Source organism: Psammomys obesus, unplaced genomic scaffold (assembly GCF_907164565.1).
Source record: "Psammomys obesus unplaced genomic scaffold, mPsaObe1.curated_primary_1811, whole genome shotgun sequence".
In the NCBI taxonomy this organism is placed as follows: domain Eukaryota; kingdom Metazoa; phylum Chordata; class Mammalia; order Rodentia; family Muridae; genus Psammomys; species Psammomys obesus.
This window is the reverse complement of record NW_026596125.1, coordinates 5,808,094-5,831,803: the sequence shown is the minus strand read 5'-3', so window position 1 is coordinate 5,831,803 and position 23,710 is coordinate 5,808,094. Positions and strand designations below refer to the sequence as shown.

The following is a 23,710-nucleotide window of genomic DNA, read 5'->3' as shown; positions in this document are numbered from 1 at the left end:
TATTTAAAGCACGGAGAATAGTGCCAAGTGAATAGTAAGTTCTCAGTGGTTCTCAGTGTGTTAGTGTATATCACCTCCCACAAAACAGAAGCAGTGCTCTGAAGATGAGGAGTGACAGAAGAATTCCACATCCAGGAACTAAAAGAAGAACACTGATAGAATGAAAGGGGTTTCTGTCCTGTCTCAGTGAAGGGGTTCAGGGAGATAGCTTCAAGTACGCAAGCCTGAACTGGGCAGTGGTGACAACATGCCTTTAAACCCAGCACTGAGGAGGCAGAGGCAGGGGGATCTCTCTGAGTTGAGGACAGTTTGGTCTACAGAGTGAGTTCCAGGATAGCCAGGGCTACACAGAGAAACCCTGTCTCAGCCCCACATCCCATCCTAAAAAGAAACTCCAAACCCAAAACCACCCTAACAAACAAACAGAATGCAGGTCTACTCTGTTTTCATTGTGAAGGACGTGGAGTAACTGCAGGTAACTGGCTGGTTAGCTCATTTGGTTACAGCGTGCTGTGAATAGCAGTAGAGATGGAGTAAAACAGAAGGGGCTCCATACTTGTTTACCAGTCTTTGGGTGGGAAGTGGGGAACATGTTGTCTGTGCTAGTAAGAGAACCTGTGCCAAGGAGTCATGTGACATAAGCCAAGCCCTTAGGCTCTCAGATGGGAAGGTAGCTTGAAAAGGAAAAGTTGAGTGCTGAGGTAGAAAAGCCTACATTTTCTTGGTGATATGTGTGGTGCGTCTTCCAGAAGGGTATAGGAAGCAGATAACTAAAGATTTTTTTTCTTCAGTGTTAGTTAGGAATAGAATCTAGGGCCTCTCTGGAATGGAGTGTAACCAGGCAAAGGCTGCTATACTCCTGGCTCTGCCTAAAAAACAAAAACCCTTTTATCTGTAGTAACCAGGCAGGCAACTTTTAGGAGAGCTAGGTTAGAAGTCTCTTTATGAATGTGTTATTTTTCTTTTATTTATTTGTTTGTTTGTTTCTTTGTATTTTGAGGCAGGGTCTTGACAAGTGGCTCAGGCTGGTATTGATCTGGCAGAGACCTTCCTGTTTCAGCCTCTTGAATATTGCGATTATAGATACACTGTAACACCTCGTGTTTTGTGTACATATACCCATGTGTGCGGGTGTGGATGCCAGTCATTAAGGTTGATTTGATACAGGTTGCTGAATGTGACGTTTACATTGCCTGGCTGTTCAACTTCCAACAGGAGTACAGGTGCTCAAACTCATGTAGCTGAGGATGACTTCGAACTCTTGATTTTCTTGCCACCACCTCATTAATACTGGGATTACAAGCATGTGCCATGAAACTTATTTTAGATGAAAGATTCTCAAGCTTTAGAATTCCTGGAGGTTAGTTAACCTTGTCTTGTTGGCATATTGGGGTGGGTACTTTCTTGTTGGAGGAGGTTACTTTGCATTGTAGAATGCTTAGCAATGCCCATGGCCTCTACCTGGTAGATTCCATTGGTACATCTGGTTAGAACAACGAAAAAATATCTTTAGACATTGACAAGTGTCTTGTGGGGTTAGTTAGGAACCATTGACCGGGAATGATTGTTAAAAATGTAGGACCCCTGCCTCTAGCTGTGGATAGGCAGATAGACCCTATCTCGTTTGTTTGTTTCTTAAGGTTTTATTTATTATGTATACAGTGTTCTGTCTGCATTTTCAGCAGCACCAGATCTCATTTTAGATGGTTGTGAGCCACCATGTGGTTGCTGGGAATTGAACTCAGGACCTTTGGAAAAAGCAGCCAGTGCTCTTAACCTCTGAGCCATCTCTCCATCCCGAGAGACCCTATCTCAACAAATAAAAATGTGGACTCCTAGTCTATATCCTGAAAAGTCTGATTCAGTGGTGGGAAGGGTTAGGAGTCTACATAGTTAGGAGGTATCCTAGGAGAATCTGAATCAGGTAATCACAGCTCTGTAGTATTAAACATACCTTTAGACCCATACCTGAATTGTTCCCTATTTCATCTTTCTCTTCTTTATAGTCTGACTCTGCCCAAGTTTGAATTACATGTCCTATGTAAGGTACGTCAATGATAATGGGACTTTTTGGACTGCCATCTCCCAAATAATCACACAGACTTTTTATTAATAATGAAAGCTTGGCCTTAGCTTAGGCTTGTTCCTAACTAGGTCTTATAACTTAAATTAACCCCTGCATACTAATCTGTGTTCTGCCCTGTGGCTTGTTACCTCTCATTCTCTTAGTCCTGGCACTTGTTTCTTTCTCTGCATCTGGCTGATGAATCTCTCACACTTGATTCTTTCCCAGAGTTCCTATCTCTGCCTGAAGTTCCGCCTATGCTCTCCTGCCCTTGCTATATGACATTTAGCTCTTTATTATACCAATCAGAAGGTGTTGGAGGGGTGTTTATTGTTTACAAAATAACAGTAAGAATAACAATATCAAAGTCTGGCCTGTTCTCAAGTCTCTGCCTATACAGAATGCATTTGAATAATACAAGGAAAACCTTTACATAGTACACAAGAGATTATTCCAACACTTCTTGGTTTACAGTGTTGTGCTGGATAGTTTTATGTGACCTTGACACAAACTAGAGTTATCTGAAAGGATGGAACCTCAGTTGAGGAAATGCCTCTATAAGATCTAGTTGTAGGGCATTTTCTTTCTTTCTTTTTTCAAGACACGGTCTCTCTTTGTATAGCCCTGGCTGCTCTGCTTGGAACTCAGACCAGGCTGGCCTCAAGCTCACAGAGATCCATCTGCCTCTGCCTTCTGAGTGCTGTGATCAAAGGCCTGCACTACCACACCCAGCTGCAGGACATTTTCTTAATTAGTGATTCATCTGGGAGGACCCAGCCATTGTGGGTGGTGCCATCCTTGGGCTGGTGGTCCTGGTATTTATAAGAAAGCAGGCCAAATAAGCCAGTAAGTAGCCCTCCTCCATGGCTGCCTCTCCATCAGCTCCTGCCTCCAGGTTTCTGTTCTGCTTGAGTTCCTGTCCTGATTTCCTTCAATGATGGACTGTGATCTGGAAGTGTAAGTCATATAAACCCTTTCCTCTTCAACTTGCTTTTGGTCATGGTGTTTCATCACAGCCATAGTAACCCTAACTAAGACAAGTGTCTTTCCATTTATAATCAGGTTTTGGTGGATAATTATGCTCGGAGAACTAAATTTGTTCAATTAGCATAGTAGCAGTGAGCTGGTTAGTCTCTTTTTTTTTTTTTTTTTTTTTTTCCTTGTTTTCAACTTGACACAAGCTAGGATCATCTGAGAAGAGGGGACTTCAACTGAGAAAATGCCTCTATCAGATTGGCCTGTATGTGAGTCTGTAGGTCATTTTCTTGATTGATGATTGATGTGCAAAGGCCCAGTCCACTGTGGGCTGTGCTGCCCTTGGGCAGGTGGTCCTAGGTGGTATAAGTGAACAGGCTGAGCAATCCGTGGGTTCTCCTCATCCACTATGTGGATCCCAGTGATCAAACGCAGGTTGTCAGGCGTGGCAGAAAGCACCTTTTCCTTCTGAGCCATCTTTCCATCTTTTGATTTCTCTTTATATATTTGAAGAGCAAGGGCTGGGAATATATCTCAGTGTTAGAGCACTTGCCTGTAATGTACAGGGCTGTCCATAAAACAAAACAAACCCAAACAGCTTAGAAACATAAAATAACCTCTTGAATAAACTTTACAGAAACTTTTCAAAAGGGTGCACTCTAATCTCGGGAATCGAGTGTTTCTGTCTGAATATGTTAATATGTTCAGACCTTGAGGTCTTTTGCACCCAACTTTCCCTCCATGCTTAACACTTTTTCCGAAAAGGTTCAGGAGGTTTCTTTCTGTTATCTAAGCCTAGGGTCACTTTGTCTCTGAGACCTACTTTAGTACCCTAACGTAGTCCCCTTAGGTGATTTGTCTTCAGGGCACTTGCAGTTTTCTCAGCTTGTTTTTCTTCTAGGATGAAAATTCTGTCCTTATGTATCTTTTTCGTTCTGTTCTCTGCTGTATCTTTGGTGCCTGATAGGTAAAGGATATTTGCTATATATTTGTTGAATGAATAAATGAATAAATGGCTGTTCATGTATTTTACCATGGGTACATTCATTTACTTTTATTGTGTTTCCTTCTTCCCTATTTATTTATTTATTTATTTATTTATTTATTTATTTATTTATCTATCTATCTATCTATTTATCTATCTATCTATCTATCTATCTATCTATCTATCTATCTATCTATCTATCTATCTTCTTTTACTTTGTTTGTGGTGCTAGGAATTGAACCCAGGGCCTCACACATGCCAGGCAAGGCAAATATTCTGCCACTAAGCTACAGTTCTACTTTAAAAGTTTCTCACTTTAAAAGATTTTGCTTTAACTTTTTTGTTGTAACCACTGTTATTGAGGTCTTTAAGGACACTTTCCTTCACAATTGGTTATAGTAGGTTTTTTTTTTTCTTCAGCTGAATTTTGTTTTTGTGATGGTGGTGGTAGGATTGGGTTTTAATTGGGTTATTTGTAGTCTGGGTTGGCCTTGAGGTCACTTGGAACCTGATGCCTTCTACCAACTAAGTCATATCTCTGGCCCCAAGATACTGTTTTTTGTTTTTTCTTCTTTCAATTTAAAATTTTCTATCAATCGGCTGGGTGTGGTGGCACCAGCCTTCATCCTGGCACTCAGGAGCTAGAGGCAGGTGGATCGCCGGGTTTGGAGGCCATCCTTGTCTACAAATCAAGTCCAGGACAACCAGGATTGTTACAAAGAAAAATCCTGTCTTGAACCCCTCCCCTCAAAATTCTGTTTGACTTACCTTTGTGTATTTTTATGTACCATGTGTGAGCCTGGTGCCTAAGGAGCCCAGAAGAGGGCCTAGGATCCTTTGAGCCTGGAGTTACAGACAGTTGTGAACTGCCATGTGGGTGCTGGGTATTGAATGAGTATCCTCTGGAAGAGCAGCCAGTGCTCCTAACTGCCAAGCCATCTCTCTGGCCCCAAGATACATTATTTCAAGTTTAATTTTAATTTCTGAGGCCCAAAGAAAAATGAGCATTTTACATTCTTATAGCTTCCCACCCCAGAAACCCTTATTTGTGAATTCCATGGGTGGGAGTGCTGGTAGGAAGAGGTTTTATGTTCTCAGTTTCAAGTTACTTTTCTGGCATTTTGGGTGGCAAATCCAGCTATCTGTGATGATGACAGACTGCTGGGTTGAGACCTTTGACTGTGTTCTTTCTCATTTCAAATGCAAGGAGAATGATGAAAATCATTTCGTTGGAAATTTGGTAGTTTGGATTGGAATTATTATTTTCTCCCATCCTCTTCTGTTCCCTTTTGCTTATTAGAAAGTATTGATCCTGAAATAGAGAGTTTATGAGATTTGGAGTGGACATTGATTAGCTGTAATGCAATTACAGATTCTCCTAGGGAAATGTTTGTAAACATGCTTTGTACATCTTGGGAACTTGTGGTTCTGGAAGTTCAGCCAATCGGCTTGTTGACGCTGAGCACATATGAGATCTATAGCCACTGCAAGTAGGATTGCATTGCTTATGATTTATTTAGCTAGGGCTCTCTTGATTTCCAGTTTATTTTCCCCAGATAAGGAGGTCCTCTTCTTGACAACCTGTTTAAGTCACACAGGACTGTTTTGACCACGAAGTATATTTCATGCTTTAAGACAAAGCCGTGATCAATAGAATGAAATTGTCTGAGTCTTCTGATTTTATTTTCTTCTCAGTTTTCTCTAGATTATAATAGAACTTGAAAGCTTAGTAAAATAATAGATAAGTCTTAACTAAAACTTTAGGTCTGGCCTAGGACTTTTTATTGTTGTTGGTACTATTAAACTCAGAACCTGCGTATGCCCAGCTGGCCTTTAGCTTGCTTTGTTGCTGAGAGTGATCGTGAATTCTTGATTTTTCAATCTCTATCTCTCTAGTGTTGTAATTTCGAACGTATATCGCTGTGCCTGGGAATTTATTTTATTTTGTTTGTTGAGACAGCATCACATTTTATACTTCAAGCTGGCTTTGAATTTTCATTTCTAATTTTTTTTTTTTTCGAGACAGTCTCTTTCTGTGTAGCCTTGGCTGTCCTGGACTCATTTTGTAGACCAGGCTGAACTTGAACTCACAGAGATCTGCCTGCCTCTGCATCCCCAAGTGCTGGGATTAAAGCTATGTGCCACCATGCTCAGCTTGAATTTTAAGATTTATTTTTTGGTGTATGGGCGCTTTGCTTGAATGTATGCCTATGTACTGAGTGTGTGCTTGGAGCCTACAGAGGCCAGAAGATGCCATCATAGTCCCTAGAACCAGAGTTAATAGATAGTTGTGAGCTGCTTTGTGGGTGCTGGGAATTGAACCCTGGGTACTTGGAGGAGCAGCCACGGTTACCTGATGAGCCAGCCCCAGCCTTGAACTGTTAACAATCCTTCTGCATCAGCCTCTGAGGTAGAGGATTACAGGTGCAAGCTGTCACATCTGGTCAAAGCGTAATTTTTTTTATTACATTCATTTATTTGTGTGGGTGCAGGTGACACATGGTATATGTGCTGGAGTCAGAAGACAGTTTGGGTCCCTGAGGAGGTCATCAGGCTTGGCAGCAAGTGCCTTTGCAGAGCCATATCCCTTGCCTATCTGGCCAGGATTTTGGGACAGAATCTTCCTGTGAAGTTTAGGCTAGCCTGGAACTTCCTAGATCTATTCCAGGCTGCACTGTATTACAAGTGTGCACCACCATGTGTGACCAGACTGATGGCTTTTGAGAAGTTTTTCTGTTTACTTCAGAATCGGTAAGCCGCCTTCGCTGAGCATTTCCCACAAACCAACTGTTTTTAAGAGAAGTGTACGATGGAGTCCTTCTGCTAAAGGTGCTTGATACCTGCCTGGAGAGGTTACCTGTGTCTGGCGTATACCGTCAGAGGTGGGAATCCCCTTTTTGGCCGATGTAATAGGGCAAGATGATATCTAAGGTACAATCTTTTGTACTGTTGGGTGTATCCCTTATTTAAGTAGAATTTTGGTTTTGATTTGAGAGGGAGTGCATATTTTCAAAATTCGTTTTACAGAATTAGTTCTGTGTCTTTGGATTTATGTAGAAGTAAAATCAGGCTTTTCTCTAGTATCCTCCTGCTTGCCATTTAGATTTCATACACAGAGCTCAGGATGTAAGAGAGAGGGAATTTGGCTAATAAAAAATAAGACAGGGAGCTGAGGGAATGTGTATAAATCTATAGTGGAGACCCATGGGATTTCAAGTCTCAGTTGAAAAAAAAAATGAAAGTTCCTTGAAGTAAGACTTGGAGACTTGGGCATGATTCTAGAACTGCTTTTACATAGAACCAAAAAATAGCTTGAAATTTGATCTACAATAGTATTATAAATATATATAGTTAAGTTTGAAGTAGTATATTATTATTTTGAAATTAGATTTATTTTTGGCTTGATAACTGCTGTTTTCTGCCTATAGTCTCTTTTCAGAGGGATTCCTGAAGACAGTCAAGTGCAGTGTGATTTATGAGGCAGTGAAGGCCAAGTGCTTTGCAGTGATGAGGACCTGCTTACTTGGGGGAAATCGATGGAGCATGTCAGCCTGTAGTACACTTCCTGCCATAATGGTCCTCAGCTCGATCAATATTTGAAATTTAGCTTCGCCATCTGTCTGTGGGCAGTGTGCGCTTTGCACCCTTGCTTCCTTCATCCTCAAATATGTGGCCGGACTTATAGACGGAGCTAGTTACACTTTCCTATTTGGTTTTAGGTCAGCTTAAAGCTTTACTCACGCACATTTTTAAGGATTTAAAAAGTATTGTTTTATAAGACAAGTAATATTTTAAGTCTTGATATTACTTGGTCTGGGGAAGGGGTAATTAATGTGTAAAATCTGTAATGGTTATTTATCATTTCTTCTTCCTAAAATGATTCCCATTGAGAGATATTTCAGTAGATTCTTATTATCCTAAAGTATTCTGGCACTGACCTTGCCTGCCTGCTTTTCCTCCTTCCCTCCCTCCATTTCTTCCTTCTATTTTTAAAGACAGGGTTTCATGTAGGTGAGGCTGACCTTGAACCTTTTTTTTTTTATAATTTTTTTTTTTAATGTTAACCACAGGTTATTTCCTTTGTATCCCAGCCGTAGCCCCCTCCTTCATTCCCTCTCAATCCCACCCTCCCTCTCTCATCTCCTCCCTGCCCCTTTCCAAATCCACTGATAGGGGAGATCCTCCTCCCCTTCCATCTGACCCTAGCTTATCAGGTATCTTCAGGACTGGCTTCAGTGTCCTTCTCTGTGGCCTAGCAAGGCTGCTCCTTCCTCAGGGGTTGGGGAGAGGTCAAAGAGCCAGCCATTGAGTTCATGTCAGAAATAGTCCTTGTTCCTCTTACTAGGGTACCCACTTGGATACTGAGCTACCTTGGGCTACCATGGGCTACATCTGAGCAGGAGTTCTAGGTTATATGCATACATGGTCCTTGATTGGAGAAACAGTCTCATAGAAGATCCCTGTGTCCTGATATACTAGACCTATAAGATAGGATAAACATACTAAAATCTGTACACCTAAAGAAGATAAACAAGAAAGAGGACCTGGGGTAAGATGATCAGTCCTCACTTAGAATGACAAATGGGATGGACATTGGAAGTAGGAGAAAACAAGTAACAGGACAGGAGCCTACCACAGAGGGCCTCTGAAAGACTCTACCTAGCAGTGTATCAAAGCAGATGCTGAGACTCATAACCAAACCTTCGGCAAAGTGCAGGGAATCATATGAAAGAAAGGGGAGTTAGTGTGACCTGGAGACCTTGAACCTTTAATCCTTTTGCCTCTCTCCCACCTTCCAGATTACAGGTGTGTGCTACCGATGCCCTGCTTTTGTTTTTCAAATGCATCTTGTTTTTAGAGGCGTTTTTGGTTCATAGCAAAATGGAGAGGAAAGTGATGGTGGTCCGTCCATACATTCTGATTCGGCGAGTGCACAGCTTGTCCCATTATGTATTTGCTACAGTTGGTGAATCTGCATTGATTTGAACATCATTACCACTGGGGTCCATGTTTGTATTAGGTATATTCTTGGTGCTGAATGTTCTGTAGGTTTGAACAAATGCATCGTGACATTTTTTTCTATTATGATACTATACTTTCACTGTTCTAAATGTGTCTCATCCTAACCCACAGCTTCTCTAGCCATGGCACAAGTAGAGAAACGGGGAGGCCTGCTCCGGAAATCTTCAGCCTCAAAGAAACCACTAAAAGAAAAAGTGGTACTGATGTATGATGAGATATTCATGGTAAGGCCTGGGGTCCTGTTATATTGCACAACTACGTTATACTCTTTGCTTTTGTTGTTGTTGTTTTTCTTTTTTCTTTTTGGTTTTTCTAGACAGGATTTCTCTGTGTAGCCTTGGCTGTCCTGGACTCACTTTGTAGAGTAGGCTGGCCTCAAACTCATAGAGATCACCTGCCTCTGCTTCCCTGAGTGCTGTGATTACAGGCATGCACCACAACGCCCTGCTCTTTGTTTCTTTAAAAAAATTTAACGTTTGTGTTTATCTGTTTTTCACTCTGGTGTGTATACATGTATGTGCTTGAGCAAGAATGCAGGAAAACACAAGCCATGATGCATGTGTGGAATCTGTCCTTCCACTGTTTAGGTTCTGAGGACTGAACTTGAGTCATTAGGCTTGGTTCTTTTACTTAGAGTCATCTGGCTTGCCCTTTGTTTTTAGACAAGAGTTCAGGCTGGCTTGGAACTCACTATGTAGAACAAGTTGTCCTCAAACTTACAATGATCATCCTGCCACATCCTCTTGACTGCTGCAGTTATAGGCATGAACTACCACACCTGACCTTGACACTTGAGTTTTTTTAGTCCAAATAATCTTTTTTAAATAAAATTTATTTAATATTGTTTTATGTGCGTTGGTGCTTTGCTTACTTGTGTGTTTGTATGAGAGTCCTCTGGAACTGAAGTTATAGATAGTTGCGAGCTGCCATGTGGGTGCTGGGAAATGAACCCAGGTCCTCTGGAAGATCAGCCAGCACTCTTAACTGCTGAGCCCTCCAGCTCTCCCATATAATCTTAATCAGAAACAATATTACTAGGCCTAGAGACATGGCTCAGTGAATATACTGCTTGCTGTGTACTTAAGAGGACCAGAGATCAGATCCCCAGCACCCATGTAAAAATCTGAATGGGTAGGACAGCCCATCTCTTATCCTAGTGCTCACAGACAGAGACAGGGCATCTCCTGGGCAAGATTGCCAGCTGGACTAGCCAAGTCAGTGATCCCTGGACTGAAGACCCTGCCTCAGTAAGTAGAGTGATTGAAAAGACACCTACCTGACATCTGCCTTTGACCTTCACAGGCACATTCTCACATGCTAGAAAACTTGTAATCCCCTGTACATGTGAATATGCTTACATGTATGCACATTATATACATACAGATGCCTCCTTCTACTTCTGAAGTAGAAGGATCAGAAGTTCAAGATTATCCTCTGCTGCATAGTAAGTTCAAGACCAGCAGGAGAGCTCAAGGACTAAATATGAGCTAGCTCTCATAGTAGATTTATGATTGTGTATTGATTATTAAAAGGTATTACTAGTCTTTCTTTTTTTTTTTCTGAGACAAGGTTTCTTTGTGTAGCCTTGGCTGTCCTGGATTCCAGCTTTGTAGACCAGGCTAGCCTCCAACTCATAGAGATCTGCCTGCCTCTGCCTGTCAGAGTGCTGGGATTAAAGGTGTGTGTCACCACTGCCCGGCTGGGAATTTCTTTTTATCTATTGTTGCACTTGTTTTAAAACTTTTTTATTTGGGGTTCCTTAAAGCCTCTTCCTTCTAACCTTCCAACCCTAGGTAGGAGAGGTTAATGGGGAGAGGGGCCACACACTCCTTTACTTCTCCCAGTTGTTTCGAACCTGTGGTTTCTTTTGGGGCAATTCTCCGTCAATGGTAAACACAGCAAGCAGTCTCAGGCTGCTGCATTGAAATGCCTGTCTCTAAGCCACCCTGCCATCCGTCTCTGGTCTCTCCAAAGTGCTACTCATCACAGGCCATACTTTCTCTCTCCAGGCTCTCCTATTGATATTCCTCAGAGTCCTAGACCACGACCCTCTCTGTGCAGCACTATGAGGCTGTTACCAGCTGGCAAAGGCCACGCCCCACAGGAGGCAGTTTATCAGCTGTGGACAAACTAAAGCGAAAACTGGAAGCCCACACTTGAGATGAAAACAAAAACATATTTACATAACATAACTGAGTTTTTAAAGAAACCAAAATCTCAATTGCAATCTGTCTATCTTTATATATTTTATATTTTAAAAATTTTATTTTATGTAAATGAGAATTTTGCATACATATATGTATATCTTCCACATTTGTGTCTGGTGCTCATGGTTGTTAGAGAGCATCAGATACCTTGTAACTGGAATTGTGGATAGTTGTGAGCTGCTGTATGATGCTGGGAATTAAACCTTGGTCCTCTGAAAGAGTAACAATTGCCATTAACCTCTTCGATACCATTTCAGCTCCACAAATACCTTTAGGAAAGATATTATTTTTATTCATAATTTCCATGGAGTATATGTGGAGGTCAGAGGACAAGACTATGGAGTAGAGTAGGTTCTGTCTTTTCAGCTTTGTGTGAGTCCCAGGGATAGAACTTGAGTCATCAGGCTTTCAAGGCATTAACCTTTATTGGCTGAGTTAGCCTAGTGGCCCAGTGTTTTTTTTTAAAGGTTTCTGAGCTGGGTGGTGGTGGTGCATGCCATTAATCCCAGCACTTGGGAGGCAGAGGCAGGTGGATCTCTTAAGATTCTAGGTCAGCGTGGTCTACAGAGTGAGTTCCAGCAGAGCCAAGGCTACACAGAGAAACCTTGTCTTGAAAAAAAAAGAGAGAGAGAGAGAGAGAGAGGTGTGTATATGTGTTCGGAAAGGTCAGAAGAGGGAATCAAGAGACCTTGGAGCTAGTGTTATGTGGTTGAGAGCCACCTGATGTTGGTGCTTGGAATCAAACCTGATCCTCTGGAAGAACATGAAATGGTTTTAATTACAGAGCATTTCTTTCTTTTTTCTTTTTTTTTTTTTTGGTTTTTCGAGACAGGGTTTCTCTGGGTAGCGTTAATTGTCCTGGACTTGCTTTGTGGACCAGGCTGGCCTTGAAACTCACAGAGATCCACCTGCTTCTCCCTCCCCAAGTGCTGGGATTACAGGCTTGTGCTCCCGCACCCAGTTTTCTTTCTTTTCCTTAAGTAATTTAAAGGCCCTTTTTAAAGATAGCTGTCCTATGAATTACCTTTTGTACCTTGAATTCTATAGTTTCAATTTCAGATATTTAAAAAAGATGCATTGTTACATTCTAGCTCAAGTTGTTGATAGACACAATAAATAGACAATCTCATTCTCTAGTTGTATGGGGTGATTACAGAATTATTAGGAATTGGATTTGTAGATTTATTTCAGTCTGCAAATGTAAATTAGACGATAGGCTAGGGTCAGATAGAAGGGGAGGAGGTCCTCCCTTATCAGGGGACTACAGAAAGGGCATAGTGGGAGAAGAGGGAGGGTGGGTGGTACTGGAAGGAGACAAGGGAGGGGCCTGTAGCGGGAATACAAAGTGAATAAGTTGAAATAAATAAAATAAAATAATGTAAATTAGAATAACACCTATAAAGATCATACATTGAGTTTCTGTTGTATGCCTGGTACTTTTCCAGATATGTTCCTAAACACAATTATTTTAATCCTGACAAATCTTTATTGGTGCTGATAATACCTTAATTAAAAAACAATTTTTAAGGCTAGCACCTGGGAGGCAGAGGCAGGTGGATCTCTGAGTTCAAGGTCAGCCTGGTCTACAGAGTGAGTTTCAGGACAGCTGGGGCTAAATAGAGAAACCCTTTCTCAGAAAACAAAACCAAACCAAAAAGCAATTAAAAACTTTATACATTTACTTATTTACTTTATGGGGTGGGTGGAGGTTTTCTCTTCCCATCATGTGGTTCTGAGGGATCGAACTCATGTTGTCAGGCTTCATGGCAAGGGCCTTTACCTGCTGAGCCATGTTGCTGGCCGTAGTACTCTGATTTAATAGATGAAGTAACGTGTTCATAACAGAGTCTAGTTTGACTTGTAACTGACTTCAGAGGTTTTATTCTTTCAGCTTTGCCACACTCAAAATAATGAACTCAGTTAAAACAGTGCTAATTATTGTAATTATTGGCAATCCTTAGAAACAGAATTGGGCTTTTTTTTTTTTTTTTTTAATAGGATCTTGTTAGTCTGGCTTGGGACTTAATGATAGTCCCATCTCAGCATCCTGGGCTCTCAGATTACACACCTGTACTACCATGAAAAATAATACAGTTGCCCTGGTCAGTACAAGTGGCTATACAAAGAAAATAAAATAGGTGTGTTTTAGATAGTAGAATCATGTTAGGACTATTTCTTATTTTGTGATAGGGTCTCGCAGGCTAGCCTTGTTATGTAGCTGAGGTGATGGAGGGTGTGTGTATGTGTGTACTTTTATTTTAAAGATTTGTTTTTGCTTTATGTTTGTGTGCATTTTGTCTATGTGTATATCTGTGTACTATGTGTGTACAGTACATGAGGAGGCCAGAAGAGGGTGTTTGGATTTCCTGGAACTGAAGTTACAGACTTTTCTTAGCTGCCATATGGATGCTGGGAATTTAACCCAGGTCATCTGGAAGGATAGCCTATGTTCTTTCTAGCCTCCCCGCAACCCCCGTTTTTCTTTTCTTTTTTGTTTTTGAGACAAGATCTTTCTGTCCAGTATTCCTTGCTGTTCTGGAACTTGCTGTGTAGACCAGGCTGACCTTGAACTCACAAGAGATCTACCTGCCTCTGGCTCCTAAGTGCTGGAATTAAAGATGTGTGCTTTCATACCTAGCTGGCCTAACTTTTTGTTCTTATTTATCTAAAAGAGAAGTATTTAAAGCCAGGTACAGTGGCACATATCTGTGATGCCAGTACTCGAGGAGGCAGAGGCAGGTGGATTTCTCTCTCTGAGTTTGAGGCCAGCCTGGTTTACAGAGTGAGTCCAGGACAGCCAGGGCTACACAGAGAAACCCTGTCTAGAAAAAAAAAGAGAGAAAGAGAGAGAGAGATGTATTTAATTTCTGAGCCGTTGTTTAATGGTGTAGAGAATATGTACTCATACACAGTGCCTACAGAAAACTTTGTTCTCTTTCTCTATTATTGTAGTTTAAGATAAGAAAACATTTTAAAAGTTGAATATGACAAGTAAAGTTGACAGTATTTTTGATGCTTTTTGAGTTGGCAATGACGTTGAACATGTTTATTTTCTGATTTTAGACGGAGGACCCCAGTAAGTGTAGTCCTCGGTTCTGGGAGGAGCTCTTCCTCATGAAGGTAAGCGTGGGTGGCACGGTGGGGTTGTCTGCTAGGTAAGGCTGTCTTGTGCTCTTAAGTGCTGTGCTTGAAGTCTGCTCAGCCCTTCCTTTTCTCTGGCAGGTGAACTTAGAGTACCTGGAAGGCAAGCTGGAGTCTTTGGATGGTGAGGAGTTAATGAAGATCAAGGACAATATTAATTGTTTATTTCAACACTGTATCCAGGCTCTAGGAGAAGAGCATCCGATTCGAGTTGTCAATGCATTGCAGGTATAAGCTGGGAGACTGGGGAAGTCCTGTTTAACAGATGGAGTTACAGCTCATCTGTTAGAAGCTGAGGAACCTAGAATTGCCTTTAGGTGTCAGGTTTCGTTTGAGTTTCTTTTTAATTTTTAACAAAATAAAACATCTGTCATGTTATCCATTTTCCTGTTTTATTAATTTTTATTTTATTTTTAAAATTAATTTATTTTTATTTTATGTGCATTGGTGTTTTGCCTGCATGTTTGTCTGTGTGAGGGTGTCAGATCTTAGAGTTACAGACAGAAGGGGACCCTGAGTATCTTCCCCAATTACTTTGTACTTTGTTATTTTCATTTTTTTTAATTAAAAAAATTACTTAAGGGAGGTTGGAGAGATTGCTTAGCAATTAATAACACTTGTTGCTCTTGCATAGAACCTGGGTTCATTTACCTAACTCCAGCAGAGACTTCAACAGTCATTTCTGGCCTTCTTACATAGTGGTTTTAGAGACATACACGCAGGCAAAGCATCCATACACATAAACTAAAAAACAAATCTCTAAAAAATTTTTTTTATTGTGGAGACAGGTTTGGTGGTATATACCTTTTAATCTTAGCACCGGGGAGGCAGAGGCAGGTGCATTTCTGTGAGTTGGAGGTCAGCTTGATCTACATAAGGAGTTCCAGGCCAGCCACAGCTTTGTAGTGAGATCTGGTCTCAATGCAAACAAAAACAAAATAAAACCAAACCTGTATGTACTGTGTGTAATGTGTGGGGCGTGTGCACGCTGCAGTGTTCCTGTAGAGACTAGAGAACAGCTGTGTGACAGTGCCTCTTTGCTTCCCCTTGTACCTGGTTCCAGGGACTAAGGTCAGGTCAGCAGGCTTTAGGACAAGCACTTTCCCAGCTCCTCACTTTTTTTTTTTCTTCTCCAGAGGTGGAAGTGGTATATCTTTATTACTGTCTGCTCTATCCCCTGGAGTCAGGATCACTGGACCTAGAACTCACCATTTTTTAGCTAAGCAGGTGACCAGAAAGCCCCATCAATCCTCGTGCCTGTGTGTCTGTGCTGGCCTTTTTTTTTTTTTTTTAATCTATTTTATTTGGGTTCTTATACCTTTCACTTTACCCCAGTCCCTTTCAACACCCCAACACCAGTTAGGAGATATAGAAGGCTGATGGGGAAGAGGGGCCGTTGAGATATTTTTATATTATTTTTGCTGATTAGGGGCGTTGAGTTCCTTGGGGTAAGTCCAATCTTCACCTCCTCAGGATATCTCCAATTTCTTCTTCTTGTCTCTTTTCTCATGACCACTTGACAAACCAGCAGCAGCAGGAGGAGGAAGAGCCATACTCCCTCTCATGGGGCTCTGGTCTTTTTATGCCCTCACTAGAGTCCTCAGAATTAAACTATCTTCAGCTGGCAGAATCACACCACTGCCAGAGCATGCTCAAGGCATAGTCTGCTGCTGTGGACAGTCTCAGGCAGCCGCATATCTCGCACATGTTAAAACAAAACAAGTTTACATAATAGAACTGCGCTTTTAAAGACACTAAAAGTCTCAGCACATGTGTGTGTGTGTTCATTCATACATGGGCACCTGTAGGGTCAGAGAACAACTTGTAGGAGTTGGTTCTTTTGTCAGATTCGGTAGCAAGTACCTTTACCTTCTGGGCTACCTCTCTGACCTTCACCTTGAATTTCTGATTCTTCTGCCTCCATTTCCCCAGTACTGGGATTACAGGTGTGCTGCTGTTTACTTATTGTTATTATTATTTTCAAGACAGGGCTTCTCTGTGTAACCTTGGCCATCCTGGATTCACTTTGTAGACCAGGCTGACCTCAAACCACACAAATCAGCCTGCCTCTGCCTCCCTGAGTGCTTGGATTACAGGGTGCACCACCATGCCTGGCTATGCTGCTGTTTCTTAATTTTTGGATTTCTCATATGTTAACACTTAGGCTGTTTTTAAACTCAGATTTGTCAAGATGTAGTTGCATTAAGAGGCTATATAGTCAGTGTACTCCTATTTTTGAGACTTTCTGTATAGAAAGAATTCTTTGTTTCATTTCTGCAGACCTTGTGTGCACTTATTCGTGGCGTCCACCAGAAGAATAAATCTACATCTGGATTTGACATTATCAACATGCTCATGGGCTTCGACAAAGCGGAGCTGTGCATGAAGGTGAGGCATAAGATGTGCATGTGGCTGTGAAGAGCTCTTTGACAGCTGTTTGTGAACACAACCTGCAGGAAGACGTCCTACAAGATTTATATTCAGATTTTTCGGTTTTCTTTTTTTGAGGTAGGGTCTTTACAAAGCCCTGGCTGTTCCTGAACTTACTATGTAGACCAGCCTGGTTCAAACTCAAGAAGCCAACCTACCTCTGCCTCTGCCTCCTGCGAGCTGGGTTTAAAGGTGTGAACCATCATGCCCAGCTTTATATGATATTTGTGAGCTCAGATAAACTATGAAAAGTTATAAGATCAGCTATTTCATGGTGCTGGTAATGAGTCCATGGTATTCTGCTTGGAAGGCAAGTTCTCTGCTGCCCAGAATTCTTGTTTTCTTTTGGATATTTGATGCAGGGTCTTATGTAGCTGAAGCTGGCTTCAGACTTACTTTACAGACAATGGAACTTTTCTAAAAATAATTTTTTTCTATTTTTTTAGGTTTATTTATTTTATGTGTGTGAGTGTTTTGCCTGTGTGTGAGTCAGTGTACCTTATGCATGCTTGGTGCCTAAGAGGTATTGGAGTCTTTGGAATCGGAGTTATGAATTGTTTCGTGTCTAATGGTGGGTGTTGGGAACCGATCATGGATTCTCTGCAAAAGCAGTAAATGTTTTTAAACACAAAGCCATGTTTTCAGGCTCTCTCAAGTTAAAAGAAGAAAGGTGAAGTTTAATTTAAAGAAACGTAATCAGGGACAACTGCACAACTCTTGAAAAAGTGTCTGAGAATTGCTTACTAGAGGAATGAAAAAAGTAGAAGTGCCACTGAGCTTAAGAAGTTGTGAGTAACTTACAGATGGGTAATCTTGTAGCCACTGGAAAAAATCATTGTGTTCATGCATATATAGTGTTTGTGAGCACACACACACCATGGTGCACACGTGCAGGTCAGAGTCTGACTCAGCTCATTAGGCCCTCATGGCAAGCAACTTTACCTGCTGAGCCATCTTGCTGACCTTCCGCAGGTCACTTATCACCTATAAAAATGGATGTAAGCGTCTTTCTTTGAATGTCTTGTACATTTGAAGAGACAATTATACAAAGTCTCCAATTTTCTACACAGAATAAGTTGTTTCAGCCAACTCTTAATGGGACAACTGAGAAGACGCTGTCTGGGCAAAGAACATTGGAGCATACTGTTTTCTGATTTCTGTATTTTTTCCTCAGTTTCTATAGTAGGCCAGCTTCCTCTACGTTTCCAAGTGTCATATTAAATGTTTGTCACAAGTATACAGTCTGCACTGAAGTTCTTGACCATTCCTCTTATTCACATCAGTTTGTTCACTCAGGCTGAGCCTGAGGAGACCCCAGCGCTTCTCTTGGTGTTAGCAGTTTGCTGTTGACCTTTGTCATCTGCCATGTTTCAGACTTTGTTCCCTTTCTTGCCGCTTGAGAAAACAGAATATTAAAGTCTTGATTTTTTTCTTTCCATCGTCCAGCTGTTGGGATTACAGGTGTACAGCACCATGCCTACACCAGTTTTTCTTTTTGAGATAGGTCTGGTTATGTTGCCTAGGCTGCTCTTGAACCTGTGGGTTCAAATAATTCTTCTGCTTCAGCCTCTTGAGTAGGCAAGGGCTATTGTCACATGTCACCATGCTTGGCTTGAATTAAAACATAAAAAAGAAATATCATTTATTTATTTATTTATTTATTTATTTATTTATTTAATGTATATGAGTGCTTGCTCTGTTTGCATGTATGTTTACATGACAGAAGAGGGCATCAGATCCTATTGTAGATGGTTGTGAGCCACCATGTTCTTGCTGGGAATTGAACTGTGAACCTTTGGAAGAGCAGCCAATGTTCTTAACTGCTGAGCCATCTTTTCAACTCTTTGAATTGAATTAATTAATTAATTTATTTATTTATTTGCACACTTGTACGTATATGGAATAGTTCAGAAGTTGGTTCTCTTCTTCCACCATGTGAGTCTTGGGGATTGTTACTGCCTTTCTTTATTTGTTATCCTTTGGATTTTTTAAAATTAGATTTATTCATTATGCTATGTGTGAGTGTTTTGCCTGCCTGTGTGTATGATTGATGTCCTTGGAAGTCAGAGAAAGTGGATCTGGAGTTAGGGATGTTTGTTAACCATCATGTGAGTTCTGGAGTCCCAACCTGGGTCCTCTGTAAGAGCAGCCAGTGCTGCTAACTGCTGAGCCATTTCTTTAGCCCTATGCCCTTTGATTTTTGTTTGTTTGTTTTTAGAAACAGATGTTGACTAGGCTGGCCTTTAGTTCACAGAGATCTATCTGTTTCTGCCTCCCATGTGCTGGGATTAAAGGTGTGTGCCACAACCACCTGGCTTGAATTTTTTTTTTTTTTTTCAGACAGGGTTTCTCTGTGTAGCCCTGTTTATCCTGGAACTTGCTCTGTAGATCAGGCTGGCCTTGAACTCACAGATCCCCCTGCCTCTGCCTCCGAAGTGCTGTGATTAAAGGCATGTGCCACCACACCTGGCAGGCTTGAATTTTTATATCTACTGTTTGAAACTTTTTTTTTTTAATTCTGCTTCTCCTTCTCTTCCCTGCGTCCATCCCACATTGGGGATTGAACCTAATGTTTCATGCATGGTGCATGATAGATAAGGCTTTAACACCAAGACACTATTATTTATTATTTATTTATTATCTATTTTTATTTGTTAACACTTTAATGATTCATATATTGTATAATTGATTCATAAATTGAATAAATATCACCACCATTAATTAAAAAAAAAACAGTTTTAATTGCCCCCCAAAGAAAAATTATGATCATCCTGAGTGCTGGGATTATAGACATATGCTGGATTTATATTTAGGATTGAACCCAGGGCCTTGTAAAAGCCAGACAAGCATTCTGTCAACAAGCACTCTTCCAGCCCCTCCTTAAGTACGATGAGCAGTCTACAGTCTATCTGGTGTCCCTTTCCTCCTCAAAAAAGTGTGTGTGTGTGTGTGTGTGTGTGTGAGAGAGAGAGAGACAGAGAGACAGAGAGACAGAGAGGGGGAGGGACATATATGTGTATGTGTTTGGGTCGGGGTGCATGTAGAGGCCAAAGATCAACATTGAGTGTGTTCTATTGAATTCCCCCTTATTTTTTTGAGACAAGGCTTTTCACTGAGCCTTGAAGCTTGTCAGTTTGGCTAGATTAGCTGGTTCACAGGATCTTCCTGTTTTGCCTACCTAGTGCCGGGATTACAGGTGTGTACCGCTGTGCTAAGCCTGTATTTTTCTAGTGTGTGCTTGTGTGTGTCTTGAGGCTAGGGGTCAATATTAGGTATCTTGTTATTACTTTTTTTAATAAAAAAACTCCTTTGTTACATTTATTTATTTGTGTGTGTGCATAGGCATGCCATGTGGAATGTGTGTAGGTCAGACTTGAAGCTGCTTTCTTTTGTCTTTCCCTTTAAAGTCTGTTGAAAGTAGGTTTCCAGGTCTTACCCCGAAAGCAAAGGGCAGATACTCAGATGCTCAGTTTAACTGAAGCATCTTCTTTTCATTTCTTTTGAGACAGGGTCTTCATATTTTGTAGTCTTGGTTGTCCTAAAACTCACTAAGTCCATATGTATTTTAGACAGAGCTCCTTCTGCCTGTGCCTCACAGTGCTGTGATTAAAGGAGTATATTACCACATTCATATTAAACATCTTTTTTCTTTTTTTCCTTTTGAGACAGGGTTTCTTTGTGTAGCCTTGGCTGTCTTGGACTCACTTTGTAGACCATGCTGGCCTTGAACTCACAGTGACCTGGCTGCCTCTGCTTCCCTGAGTGCTGGGATCAAAGGCATGTGCCACCACACCTGGCTAAAAATTCTTACTTTGAATCTTCATTTTGAAATTTGAACATACTGAATCCTTAGTTATGTGCTTTTAAAAAAAGATGTATTTATTTCTTTTATATGTATGAGGGTTTTTTTTGTTGCCTGCATGCACGTATGCACACCATGCACATACATACCAGTTGCTCTCAGGGCCAGAAGAGGGTGCTGCATCCTGGAACTGGAGTTAGATCTAGCATCCACCATGTGGGTGCTGGGAACCAAAAAACCCAGGTTTTCTATAAGAGCAAGTGCACTTAATCACTGAGCTATTTCTCTAGCCTTGAATTCTTTTCTCTTATTTAATGTAGAATATTTTTTCTTCCTTTCTCTATCATAGTATGAAGGTTTTTATCTTTTGATTAGCTTATGTCTAAAAGATATTTTTTTAGTGCAAGCATCAAATTCCCATCACATTGTCAACCATAGTTGATCCTAATAAACCCAGCTAGCTTTGTTGGATTGCTCAGATGGCCATTGATGCTCAATAGTGAATTGATAATTGTGTCTGTCACTTGTTCAGTGTGCCTGCATGTTGCACTTTCATTAACAAGTAATGAATTTTATGTAACCATTTATTAAACCATTAAGTTTCTCTTTTTAAAATTACTTCATTGTTCTGAACTTAAAGTTTATGTGTGTATAAAGCTTTAAGCATTCATGCAGTACAAGAGTGAATTCTTTTGAATTCTTTATTGTTCTCTGCAGTTGTGCGTAACACTTCCCCCAAGTAGCTAGACTTTGAAGTTTTTCTTTGATTTTGCAAGGCCTAGACTAGGGAAATGTTATGGCTGATTCCCTACAATTCACTTGATCCTGCGTAACATAACATGCAGGGGGTGAAGAAGGGATGTAGATGTGTTACTTGATGTGCTAATGCTTCATGGTTCTTTTTCCCAGAACTTGATGGAGAGTTTGGATTCATTACTTTGTGCGGAAGGTTCTGAAAGCTTGAAGAGTTTATGTCTGAAACTTCTTCTTTGCTTAGTGACCGTAAGTGACTACCTATATGTTTGTCAGAGGTATTAATTACAGCAGAATCAAGTCTAGGTGAATATTTCCTCCCAAAGGTAAAAGAGAAATTCTCTATTGTGGTTTATCATTCCCTTTTGTCTGAATGTATAGAAGAAAGTTAGTTGTATGGAGTTTTGCTTTTTCTGAATTAATCTTTGGTACATCTGCTGGCATTTTAGGTATATTATCTATATAGATACATATACTTATATATAATATATATTTATATCTATACACATATATTTATATATAATATATATCTATATAGATATCTGTATGATATTTATCACTTTATTATCATATATATATTTTACTTTATTTTTCTTAAAATTTTTAATAATTACTTTTGTGTGTCCCTTTCCCACACATACATACATATAGTCATGTTGACCACAACTTTCAGGAGTTAGTTCTTTCTTCCACAATATGGATCCTGGGATGGAACTCAGGTTATCAGGCTTGGTGGCAAGTACCTTAACCTGCTGAGCCATCTCCCTAGTTGATTCATATCATGTTAGAAGGTCTATTCTAGGAGAACTACCATCTTTTGGATTGTCTGATTTTTTTTTTTTTTCTTTTCATTGGTTGAAAATGATTTATGGTGTTCTGATTCTTGGGATATCTTTGCCTGCTCTTTGCTTTAACATTTCTGTTTCACTGAGATGCTAGGGTAGGAGATACACATGGGATAATGGGTGCCTTGCAGGCCATAAACAGCTTTCATTGCATTCAGGTTACAGACAACATCAGTCAGAACACTATCCTGGAGTACGTAATGATCAACAGTATATTTGAAGCAATTTTACAGGTAGGTCAACTTCCTGATGATTTTGCACTTAAAATGTTCTACCTTCCCAGGAACCAGGACTTAACACTTAGGAGTTATACACTGCCTCTTGTTACAGATATTGTCCCATCCCCCAAGTCGTAGAGAGCATGGTTATGATGCTGTTGTCCTCTTGGCTTTGCTGGTAAACTACAGAAAATATGAGGTAGGTGGGCCCCTACTGTACAGTTGCTTTTTTCCATAATTTTGCTGGACACAGCCATTTCTAAAAGATTGTTTAATGCAGGAGACAGGTTCTTGGTAAACAGTATTTTTCTTCTCTTAAGAAAAGTTTTAGGGAGGGGGCTACAGCTGGGATACAAAGTAAATAAACTGTAATTAATATAAAAAATAAAAATTAAAAAAAAGAAAAGTTTTATTTTTATTTTATGTGTGCTAGTATTTTGCCTGCATGTATGTCTGCACTATGTATGTGCCTGGTGCTCATGAAGGCCAGAAGAGGGCATCAGAGCCCTTTGAGCTAGAGTTGTAGATAGCTGTGAGCTGCCACCTGGCTGCTGGCATTGAATCCACATCTTCTGGAAGAGCAGTCAGTGTTCCTAACTGCTGAGCCATCTCTCTATCTCTATCTCTTCCCCGCTTCCCCCCCCCCACCTGCCCTTTGTTTTGAGATTAGGGTCTCAAGTAGCTCAGACTGGCCTCATTTACTTTGTAGCAAGGATGACTTGACTTCTGACCCTTCTGTCTCTACCCCCTGAGTGTTGGCATTATGTACCACCATGTCTGGCTTTAACCTAGGAAATTTTGTTTGTTTTTTGTTTTTGAGACAGTCTTACTACATATCCCTGGCTATCTTGGAACTCATATAGACCTTCCTGTCTCTCCTGTGTATTAGGATTAAAGCAATTGCTGTCATGCCCAGCTCCCTAGGAACTTTTTAAAAATTAAAAAAAAAAGGGGGGGGTTTGGATTTCCTCTGGTTATCTCACACTGATTCAGAATTTGTGGTAGAGGGACTGGCCATTTACTTTTTAAAAGATCCTCAGTACTGATCTAGGTATGGTTGCTTAAGCTTGTACTCACTGTTCCTAACAAGCTGAGACCTGGAGTTACCTGGTAGTTTTGGTTGAGTTGTCAGGCATGACATGGTGCTGAGAACTGAACCTGTGTCCTCTTAAGAGGCTTTTAATTATTAAGCCATTTCCCTAGCATGCATGCATGCATCTATCTATCTATCTATCTATCTATCTATCTATCTATCTATCTATCTATC

At 40.6% G+C, this 23,710-nt stretch overlaps 1 protein-coding gene across 3 annotated transcripts in view; it reads left to right on the top strand.

Moving 5' to 3' along the window:
* Armh3 (armadillo like helical domain containing 3) overlaps window positions 1-23,710 on the top strand; it is a 176,170-nt gene that overhangs the window by 10,645 nt on the left and 141,815 nt on the right. For all 3 annotated transcript variants that reach the window (XM_055591672.1, XM_055591670.1, XM_055591671.1), the window contains exons 2-8: window positions 9,159-9,271; window positions 14,318-14,374; window positions 14,477-14,623; window positions 16,676-16,783; window positions 21,537-21,629; window positions 22,384-22,458; window positions 22,556-22,642. In XM_055591672.1, coding sequence (XP_055447647.1) covers window positions 9,170-9,271; window positions 14,318-14,374; window positions 14,477-14,623; window positions 16,676-16,783; window positions 21,537-21,629; window positions 22,384-22,458; window positions 22,556-22,642 — 669 coding nt within the window. In that variant the 5' untranslated portion in view covers window positions 9,159-9,169. The remainder of the gene's footprint in view (window positions 1-9,158; window positions 9,272-14,317; window positions 14,375-14,476; window positions 14,624-16,675; window positions 16,784-21,536; window positions 21,630-22,383; window positions 22,459-22,555; window positions 22,643-23,710) is intronic.